The sequence below is a fragment of the Dendrobates tinctorius genome, unplaced genomic scaffold (genome assembly GCF_039654945.1).
Source record: "Dendrobates tinctorius isolate UK_male_01 unplaced genomic scaffold, ASM3965494v1 ptg000322l, whole genome shotgun sequence".
NCBI lineage: Eukaryota > Metazoa > Chordata > Amphibia > Anura > Dendrobatidae > Dendrobates > Dendrobates tinctorius.
Genome location: NW_027361989.1, coordinates 3,549,185 through 3,560,607, shown reverse-complemented (window position 1 = coordinate 3,560,607; position 11,423 = coordinate 3,549,185). Strand labels below are relative to the sequence as shown.

The following is an 11,423-nucleotide window of genomic DNA, read 5'->3' as shown; positions in this document are numbered from 1 at the left end:
AACATGAAAAAGGCTTCTCTCCTGTGTGGATTCTCTGGTGCTTAACACAATCTGATTTACTGTTAAAACATTTCCCACATTCTAAACATGAAAAAGGCTTCTCTCCTGTGTGAGTTCTCTGGTGCTTCACACAATCTGATTTACTGTTAAAACATTTCCCACATTCTAAACATGAAAAAGGCTTCTCTCCTGTGTGAGTTCTATGGTGTTCATCAAGATTACCTTTCTGATTAAAACATTTCCCACATTCTAAACATGAAAAAGGCTTCTCCCCTGTGTGGATTCTCTGGTGCTTAACACAACCTGATTTACTGTTAAAACATTTCCCACATTCTAAACATGAAAAAGGCTTCTCTCCTGTGTGAGTTCTATGGTGTTCATCAAGACTCCCTTTCTGGTTAAAACATTTCCCACATTCTAAACATGAAAAAGGCTTCTCCCCTGTGTGGATTCTCTGGTGCTTAACACAATCTGATTTACTGTTAAAACATTTCCCACATTCTAAACATGAAAAAGGCTTCTCTCCTGTGTGAGTTCTCTGGTGCTTCACACAATCTGATTTACTGTTAAAACATTTCCCACATTCTAAACATGAAAAAGGCTTCTCTCCTGTGTGAGTTCTATGGTGTTCATCAAGATTACCTTTCTGATTAAAACATTTCCCACATTCTAAACATGAAAATGCTTCTCCCCTGTGTGGATTCTCTGGTGCTTAACACAATCTGATTTACTGTTAAAACATTTCCCACATTCTAAACATGAAAAAGGCTTCTCTCCTGTGTGAGTTCTATGGTGTTCATCAAGACTCCCTTTCTGGTTAAAACATTTCCCACATTCTAAACATGAAAAAGGCTTCTCCCCTGTGTGGATTCTCTGGTGCTTAACACAATCTGATTTACTGTTAAAACATTTCCCACATTCTAAACATGAAAAAGGCTTCTCTCCTGTGTGAGTTCTCTGGTGCTTCACACAATCTGATTTACTGTTAAAACATTTCCCACATTCTAAACATGAAAAAGGCTTCTCTCCTGTGTGAGTTCTATGGTGTTCATCAAGACTCCCTTTCTGATTAAAACATTTCCCACATTCTAAACATGAAAAAGGCTTCTCCCCTGTGTGGATTCTCTGGTGCTTAACACAACCTGATTTACTGTTAAAACATTTCCCACATTCTAAACATGAAAAAGGCTTCTCTCCTGTGTGAGTTCTATGGTGTTTATCCAGACTCCCTTTCTGGTTAAAACATTTCCCACATTCTAAACATGAAAAAGGCTTCTCTCCTGTGTGGATTATCTGGTGCGTAACACAATCTGATTTATTGTTAAAACATTTCCCACATTCTAAGCATGAAAAAGGCTTCTCTCCTGTGTGGATTTTCTGGTGCTTAACACAAGCTGATTTACTGATAAAACATTTCCCACATTCTGAACATGAAAAAGGCTTCTCTCCTGTGTGAGTTCTATGGTGTTTATCCACACTCCCTTTCTGGTTAAAACATTTCCCACATTCTAAACATGAAAAAGGCTTCTCCCCTGTGTGAGTTCTCTGGTGCTTAACACAAACTGATTTATTGATAAAACATTTCCCACATTCTGAACATGAAAAAGGCTTCTCTCCTGTGTGAGTTCTCTGGTGCGTAACACAATCTGATTTAGTGTTAAAACATTTCCCACAATCTGAACAGGAAAAAGGCTTCTCTCCTGTGTGAGTTCTTTGGTGGGTTACAAAATATGATTTATGTGCAAAACATTTCCCACATTCTGAACAGGAAAAAGGCTTCTCCCCTGTGTGAGTTCTCTGGTGCTTAACACAAACTGATTTATTGATAAAACATTTCCCACATTCTGAACATGAAAAAGGCTTCTCTCCTGTGTGAGTTCTCTGGTGCGTAACACAATCTGATTTAGTGTTAAAACATTTCCCACATTCTGAACAGGAAAAAGGCTTCTCCCCTGTGTGAGTTCTCTGGTGCTTAACACAAACTGATTTATTGATAAAACATTTCCCACATTCTGAACATGAAAAAGGCTTCTCTCCTGTGTGGATTATCTGGTGCTTAACACAAACTGATTTATTGATAAAACATTTCCCACATTCTGAACATGAAACAGGCTTCTCCCCTGTGTGAGTTCTATGGTGTTCATCAAGACTCCCTTTCTGATTAAAACATTTCCCACATTCTAAACATGAAAAAGGCTTCTCCCCTGTGTGGATTCTCTGGTGCTTAACACAACCTGATTTACTGTTAAAACATTTCCCACATTCTAAACATGAAAAAGGCTTCTCTCCTGTGTGAGTTCTATGGTGTTTATCCAGACTCCCTTTCTGGTTAAAACATTTCCCACATTCTAAACATGAAAAAGGCTTCTCTCCTGTGTGGATTATCTGGTGCGTAACACAATCTGATTTATTGTTAAAACATTTCCCACATTCTAAGCATGAAAAAGGCTTCTCTCCTGTGTGGATTTTCTGGTGCTTAACACAAGCTGATTTACTGATAAAACATTTCCCACATTCTGAACATGAAAAAGGCTTCTCTCCTGTGTGAGTTCTATGGTGTTTATCCACACTCCCTTTCTGGTTAAAACATTTCCCACATTCTAAACATGAAAAAGGCTTCTCCCCTGTGTGAGTTCTCTGGTGCTTAACACAAACTGATTTATTGATAAAACATTTCCCACATTCTGAACATGAAAAAGGCTTCTCTCCTGTGTGAGTTCTCTGGTGCGTAACACAATCTGATTTAGTGTTAAAACATTTCCCACAATCTGAACAGGAAAAAGGCTTCTCTCCTGTGTGAGTTCTTTGGTGGGTTACAAAATATGATTTATGTGCAAAACATTTCCCACATTCTGAACAGGAAAAAGGCTTCTCCCCTGTGTGAGTTCTCTGGTGCTTAACACAAACTGATTTATTGATAAAACATTTCCCACATTCTGAACATGAAAAAGGCTTCTCTCCTGTGTGAGTTCTCTGGTGCGTAACACAATCTGATTTAGTGTTAAAACATTTCCCACATTCTGAACAGGAAAAAGGCTTCTCCCCTGTGTGAGTTCTCTGGTGCTTAACACAAACTGATTTATTGATAAAACATTTCCCACATTCTGAACATGAAAAAGGCTTCTCTCCTGTGTGGATTATCTGGTGCTTAACACAAACTGATTTATTGATAAAACATTTCCCACATTCTGAACATGAAACAGGCTTCTCCCCTGTGTGAGTTCTATGGTGTTCATCAAGATTCCCTTTACGATTAAAACATTTCCCACATTCTGAACATGAAAAAGGCTTCTCCCCTGTGTGAATTCTCTGGTGGTTAACAAAATGTGATTTCCATGTAAAATATTTACCACATTCTGAACATGAAAATGGCTTCTTTGCTTTAGGAGCAGTTTGTTTTTTAATGTCTCTTTTGTGACTTTGGTTTCCCTTAGTAGTCAGTAATGAATCAGAAGATGGGACCTGTTTCATAGGATCAGATGACAGATCTTTGCTGTGAATGGATGATGGTATATCTGGAGTAACAGAAATCACTTCATTTGTATCTTGTAGGATCTCAAGATCATCAGATTTAAAAATTGAAGATGTCAGCTGTCCCTCTGATCTCCTGGTACAGTCATCTAACATAAAAAGCAATTTTTTTAAATAAAATATCCTTGAGTTTTATATTTTTCAACACTTCTACTTAAAAAATGGCAAGCAATGTAAAAAACTTTATTTACCAAGACAATGACAGTTCACAGTCTAATTGAAAACCTTGTTGGATGAGCCAGTAGTGTGTGGTGTTCAACTGTTTGTTCATTCTGCCTCCCAAATCTTCTATAGTAATAAATGCGCTAAGCAGCTTCCGGGTTGTAACAACTTCCGTCCAGTTGTAACTGGTGACATCACAGCACACCTCTTGCCATGTTAACCCTCAACACACCACTCCTCCTCAACACACACCTCCTCAACACACAAACCTCTCACCTTTCACCATCTCCACTCACGTTCACTCACTCTTTCACTCCACATACGACCCTTTCTCTCACTCCGTCTCTCATACTCACGCCGTCATCGCCGCTGCTCCATGATCCCCGACATCTTCCGCCGGCACCATCCTGGATCCAGACGTTGTCCACGCCGGCGACATGTTCTTGCGGCGACGCCATCTTGAGTATCGCGATATCCCGCGATGAGTGAGAGAAAGGGTCGTATGTGGAGTGAAAGAGGGGGGACGTGAGTGGAGACGGTGAAAGGTGAGAGGAGTGTGTGTTGAGGAGGTGTGTGTGTTGAGGGTTAACATGGCAAGAGGTGTGTCACTATCCTCCCGATGCAATAGCATCGGGCCTTAATCTAGTATATATATATAATTGCCTTAAATTGTCTGTCGTCAACTTCCATCTGGATGTCCCCGAATCCCACAATCCATTGCGCCGCACCGGACGTACGCCGACCGCTATTTTGGTACACCCAAGTGATGCCGCTCAGATCCAGGATGCAGCTGCGATCCCGAACACCCCTGGGATCCCAGCTGCCGCTTGGATCCAGGCTGCCACTGCGATCCCGACCGCCGCTGGGATCCCGACCGCTACTGGGATCCCGGCCACCGCTCGGATCCCGGCCACCGCTTGGATCCAGGTCGCCGCTGCGATCATGAGGCTGTGAAAGGGGTGTAACAAGGGGGTATAAAGAGAGGGGTGTAATAAAGGGGGTATAATGAGAGGGTATAATGAGGGGGGAGTAATGAGAGGGATGCCGCCGCCAGACCCCCGCCTGGACCCACTGCCTGACTACATGCGCCGGATCCCACCGCTGCTTGCCCGCCCACCTCCATGCAGTCACAGTCACCAGGAAAGACTGCGACTTGAGGCCTGTGCTGGAGATTGGGTGCGGCCACCCTCTGGTGGCGCCGCACACCATCTCCAGCACAGATCGCAAAACACAGACTTTCCTGCCAGTTGTGACTGCATGGAAGTGGGTGGGCCGCCACCCCCAGCACCACAAAGCTGCCCCCATCGTGATGTTACTGCCCTCCCGATGCGATAGCATCGGGCACACATCTAGTATCAAATATAAAGAAACCAATCAATGTTATGTAGGCGAAAATAATACCAATTCTCATCTCACCAAAACAAGTCCCCACTCAGGTCCATCATCTGTCAATGGAAAAACAGAGGTTCCCGCACTATTAGTGGCTCAAAGGCTGCTGAAAAGCAACAAGGTTTCTATAAACCAATCCAGCAAAATCCGCTCTCACTTCGGAGTCTTGCAGTGTGCGCAAACAACAATTAGGCTGTGTGCACACGTTGCAGATTTTGCCGCGGATTTTTCCGCACAAAATCCGCAGCGTCTTTGATGCCTTTTTGCTCCGGTTTTTCAGGCAGATTTGTCTGCGTTTTTGTAAGCTAAATAAAGATATCTTATTTAACAAAAAAAAAGATTTGTGATGTCATTTCTGTCCAACCTCCTCATTTACATTTGTCCAACCCACACTCCATAACACACAGATACATAGATAATAGATAGAAGGATAGATAAATAGAGAAATAGATAGAAGGATAAATAAATAGAGAAATAGATAGAAAGATAGATAGAAGGATAGATATGGGATATAGATAGAAGGATAGATAGATAGATAGATAGATAGATAGATAGATAGATAATAGATAGAAAGATAGATAGATATGGGATAGATAGATAGATAGATAGAAGGATAGATAGATATGGGATAGATAGATAGATAGATAGATAGATAGATGATAGATAGATAGATAGATAGATAGATAGATAGATAGATAGAAGGATAGATAGATAATAGATAGATGGTGACTTTTGTCCTCAACAGGATAAAATTTAGACTTAGCAGGTACGTTCAGGTGAAACCATTCATCTGTTTCTTCAGTATTTTCTGTGTTGGTTGGAGGGTTGGATTTATTTTCCTTAATAAAGAAATGTCTTTTAAGGTTTAATTTCCTTATGAAAATTTGTAAATCTAAAAATAAATTAAAATCCTTAGGTTTGTTGGAGAGACAGAAGGACAATCCTCTAGATAGGAGGGATTCCTCACTTTCAGAGAGTTTGTAGTCAGAAAGATTACAAATATTAGAAGTTAATTCATTAGCAATGGAGGGGTTAAGGTGGTATTTTTCCTCTTTTTCTCCCTCCCCTAGTTCCTCTGTAGTGCTTTTTATTTTTACGGTTTTGGGTACAAAAAATTGGTTCAGTTGGGAGTTTTTTATTGCCCGGGGTAAAAGAGGAACCGTCCCGGATTTAGAGGCATCTGAATGATCCAATACAATAGTGTCATTGGTGGGGCTGGTGGAGTGGAGGTATCAGGGTCGTCAGGACCTAATGAGATAGTGGTTAGTGAAGGTACCAACATGCTTGGAGTGGTATCATGAATGGAGAACTCAAGAAGTGAAAGAGGGAGAGAACTGGACAGATCCGAATTAGAGTTGGCTCCTTTGGTCCAGATTTATTATTACCTCTCAGTGTCTTCGGGGCAGCAGTGGTTTTATCTTTAAATTTGATTAATTTGTAATTTAATCTTTTCTAGCTGTTTCTTGGCTTCGGATAGTGTTTGAGAATGATTTGGTACAATATTTGTGGTATGTCCTGACGAAGGGGTCACCTGAACCCCCCAAACACGTAGAAGAAACCACGTTAACACCTCTACAATTTCTGGAATTCTTCTTGCGGCAGCGCGGGGATGATCCTTCCTTCCAATCTAAGTGTATAAGCACTGACAGTGTAGCAGGCATAGCCCGATGGGACTTGTAGTACACACAGCCCCGCAGACCTCCCAATGACCCCCGCACAGCCCCGACATATGCCTAATGACCCCCGCACAGCCCGGCAGACCGCCCAATGACCCCCGCACAGCCACGGCGTATGCCTAATGACCCACGCACAGCCCAGCAGACCGCCCGATAACCCCCGCACAGCCCCGGCATATGCCTAATGACCCCCGCACAGCCCGGCATATGCCTAATGACCCCCGCACAGCCCCGCAGACCGCCCAATGACCCCCGCACAGCCCCGGCATATGCCTATTGACCCCCGCACAGCCCGGCAGACCGCCCAAAGACCCCCGCACAGCCCCGGCATATGCCTAATGACCCCTGCACAGCCCGGCAGACCGCCCAATGACCCCCGCACAGCCCCGACATATGCCTAATGACCCCCACACAGCCCGGCAGACCGCCCAATGACCCCCGCACAGCCACGGCGTATGCCTAATGACCCACGCACAGCCCAGCAGACCGCCCGATGACCCCCGCACAGCCCTGGCATATGCCTAATGACCCCCACACAGCCCGGCAGACCGCCCAATGACCCCCGCACAGCCACGGCGTATGCCTAATGACCCACGCACAGCCCAGCAGACCGCCCGATGACCCCCGCACAGCCCCGGCATATGCCTAATGACCCCCGCACAGCCCGGCATATGCCTAATGACCCCCACACAGCCCCGCAGACCACCCAATGACCCCCGCACAGCCCCGGCATATGCCTAATGACCCCAGCACAGCCCGGCAGACCGCCCAATGACCCCCGCACAGCCCCGACATATGCCTAATGACCCCCGCACAGCCCGGCAGACCGCCCAATGACCCCCGCACAGCCACGGCGTATGCCTAATGACCCACGCACAGCCCAGCAGACCGCCCGATGACCCCCGCACAGCCCCGACATATGCCTAATGACCCCCGCACAGCCCCGGCATGTGCCTAATGACCCCCGCACAGCCACGGCGTTTGCCTAATGACCCACGCACAGCCCAGCAGACCGCCCAATGACCCCCGCACAGCCCCGACATATGCCTAATGACCCCCGCACAGCCCAGCAGACCGCCCGATGACCCCCGCACAGCCCCGACATATGCCTAATGACCCCCGCACAGCCCCGGCATGTGCCTAATGACCCCCGCACAGCCCCGCAGACCGCCCAATGACCCCCGCACAGCCCCGACATATGCCTAATGACCCCCGCACAGCCCGGCAGACCGACCGATGACCCCCGCACAGCCCCGGCATATGCCTAATGACCCACGCACAGCCCAACAGACCGCCCGATGACCCCCGCACAGCCCCGACATATGCCTAATGACCCCCGCACAGCCCCAACATATGCCTAATGACCTCCGCACAGCCCGGCAGACCGCCTGATGACCCCCGCACACACAGGCCCATACACGCACACAGTCACCGCCCACACACATACACAAGCACACAGTCTCCGCCGACACGCCGCCCCCACTCTTCCCCCCCTCCCGATCTGCAGCGTTTCATCCACAGCAAAAACGCAGATCTTTTTTAGATCTGCGGTTTTGCTCCGGATATGCCCAACTTAATGCAAGTCAATGGGTGCAGAAACGCTGCAGATCCGCACAAAAAATTGACATGAACCCGCAGCGTTTCCACGCAGATTTTTCTGCAGCATGTGCACAGCGTTTTTCAATTTACATTCACTTTCATGGTACTGTACAACGCAGCTAACCTTATATAAGTCAGTTCAGATATGGTGTACCAAGATGGCGTCTGTGTCTTCAGACAACACCCTGGAAGGAATCCTTGGAATGCAGAAGCTGAGATACTGGATACCATATATGGAAGTGAAGCTGAAATGGACCTATCATAGACTGACACTGGCTACTCAGAAGATGGTGTGACACCCATCTCCTGTCTCTTTGTCTTGAGAATAAACTTCAGTTGTGTGCAAGCCTTTGCTGAGAAAGGAGTAGACATCTAACTCTGTGTTCGGTGTGACTCTTTAAGCGCGCACTCGGCCTATATTAGGTCAGGTACAAGTAATCATATAGATCTCTCTTTAAGGGATCACCCTCACACTAATACCAGGGGGTAGGAGGATCCTCCAGGTTGTAAGTTCTATAGAAAAGGGCTTTCAATGCCCAAAGTCATTTGAACAGTTTTGGGTGGAGGAGAATGTTGTGGTCTAGAGGCAAAATGGTGATCATGGTAATACGGCCAGACTACACCACCGATAAAGCAGCCACAGCCGGTGACTGAGAGGAATCTGTGACTTCTCTGCATTCAGTGGTTACTACTCACCTGGGTAGTCATATGTGGGAATCTCCTCTTTACACCGCTCATCACCCCTCACATATGTCTCTGTAGTATTAATATGGGTCAGATCTTCACCCTGAAACAAATATTGTAAAAGTCACCGACAGATGGAGAAGTCCCATCTATGACCAGCTCTAATCCTGCCATCTCCACCGTTCTCATTACACAAGTATAAAACATATAATACTGGGGGAAAAAACAAGACTGAGCACAAGACCTTCACAGCCATCTACACATCATAGGGGAGATCTCCTGACACCTTCTCTCCATCTACCTGATGATCCTGAGGAGCACTGGGATCTTCTTGGTTACAGTCCTGTGGAAGAAGAGGATGGGGACATCTCTCTGGTGTTGTCCTCTTACTGCATAGATCTGGAGGAAACACATACAGGGACTGAATTCATTCTCTACATACAGATAATTATAGGCCGTGTGTATTTAGTCCTGTTACCTGGTGATGTGAGGGGCTGGGGAACCTCCATTATGACGTCCTTGTACAGATCTCTGTGTCCTTCTAAATACTCCCACTCCTCCATGGAGAAATAGACAGCGACATCCTGACACCTTATAGGAACCTGACACATACAATGATACCGTCATCCCCCGATCCCTTCATAGCGTTACTGTATAATGTCCCAGCATTCCCAGCAGTGTCACCTCTCCCGTCAGCAGCTCAGTTATCTTGTAGGTGAGTTCTAGGATCTTCTGGTCATTGATGTCCTCATGGATCAGGGGGTGAGGTGGAGGTCCCGTGATTGGGCTCAGGGGTCTTCCCCATCCCTCAGACACAGGGTCCTGACAGCGATCACTAGAGGTCTTCTTCACCACTGTGTAATCCTGGTTATGGAGAGACACATTAATAAATCTCACTACAGACATTTCCAGAGTCCTCACCTCTCCAGTTCTGTCCATCTGTTATTCCCATAGATAAGAATGATGTAATGTGGCGTCATCAGAATCTCTCACCTCTCCAGTGAGACGGAAGAGGATCTCTAGGGTGAGGTGTAACATCCTCTCCGCCATCTTGTCTCTGTCCATATCCATCCTTGATGGGTAAATCAGGAAAACTCTCTTCTGTAGAAGATCTTCACTGAGAGGATCCGATATTGTAGAGACCTGAATGAGAAGAAGATGATCCGATGTAACATCATAAGAATCCTGTGTAATAATACAATGAGAGCAGCAATCTGCAGAGTCGTGAGATATGACTCTGCCAAACATATATATATACACATACACACATATATACAGAATATATCTATATATATAATTTCACCATCAAAGAAAGTAAGGACTGAAGCACTCACCGATCCATATTGAAAGTCCGTAGTTTATTTGTAGCAAAAGTTTAAAACTTCATGGCCGGGAGGCTGAAGAAAGGAGTGAGTAAACTCTGATGACGGCCTATCAGCGCTTCCACGGGTCAGCTATACATAATATATATATCTATTTATATAATCGTCTAACTCTGTCTGTCTGTAACGGAAATCCCGCGTCGCTGATTGGTCGTGGCCGGCAGGCCGCAACCAATCAGCGACAGGCGCAGTGCGCAGGCGCAGTCCGGAATTTGAAGGACACACGCCACCGCTACCGTCGGGAGATCAGCGGCGCTAGGAGTCGGGAGACTCCTCTGGACCGTGGGTACCATAAACCTGTAAAAATAGAATTAAAGCAAAAAATAGTGATATACTCACCCTCCGACGGCCCCCGGAGCTCTCCCGCCTCTAACCACACAGCCGGCATCTTCCGTTCCCAGTAATGCTTTGCGAGAAAGACCGCTGATGACGTCGCAATCTCGCAAGCATCGCGCTCTCACGAGAGTGACGTCATCTCCGGTAATTCGCGCTAATCATAACTGGGAACGGAAAATGCCGGGAGCGTGGAGAGGAAAGAAAGAGTCCGGGGACCGTCGGAAGGTGAGAATAACCTTTTTTTAATTTTTTTTAATTCTTTTTTACATGCTATCTTTTACTATTGATGCTGCATAGGCATCATCAATAGTAAAAATCCACACTTGCGGACAAAAAAGAATATTACTCCTTCTTATCCAAAATGAAGCGAACCACAATTATATTAAAAACATGTAACTTTATTAAACAAAACAGAGATAATTGTCTGCTGTTTTTTTCCCCTTTTGGGGTAGGTTATCAGGAAACAATGAATATGTAGCCAATTTTAAATGTCTTTATTTTGTTTAATAAAGTTACATGTTTGTAATATAATTGTGGTTCGCTTCATTTTGGATAAGAAGGAGTAATATTCTTTTTTACCCGCAAGTGTGGATTCATGTGTTGAAGTGCCTATTTAAATACTTGCAAAAAATTGTGGTTTCAATCAATAGTAAAAAGTTGATCA

General features: G+C 45.3%; 1 protein-coding gene across 1 annotated transcript; it reads right to left on the bottom strand.

The window, feature by feature from the left end:
- Positions 1 to 534: 534 nt before the first annotated feature.
- Positions 535 to 10,811, bottom strand: LOC141074072 (uncharacterized). The gene is made up of 2 exons (XM_073561589.1): positions 10,763 to 10,811; positions 535 to 3,515 (listed from the first exon to the last, which is right to left on the bottom strand). Exons 1-2 carry the CDS (start codon positions 10,809 to 10,811, stop codon positions 670 to 672), a joined length of 2,895 nt encoding a protein of 964 aa, XP_073417690.1. The 3' UTR covers positions 535 to 669.
- Between the last annotated feature and the right edge of the window lie 612 nt (positions 10,812 to 11,423).

What these genes read in the sequence shown, in the direction of transcription:
- LOC141074072 (XM_073561589.1), bottom strand. Translation starts at nt 10,811, where the DNA reads ATGCCGGCTGTGTGGTTAGAGGCGGGAGAGCTCCGGGGGCCGTCGGAG. An exon ending in GCTCCGGGGGCCGTCGGAGG is followed by an intron (nt 3,516 to 10,762) that starts GTGAGTATATCA and finishes CTGTTACTCCAG; the next exon opens with ATATACCATCATCCATTCAC.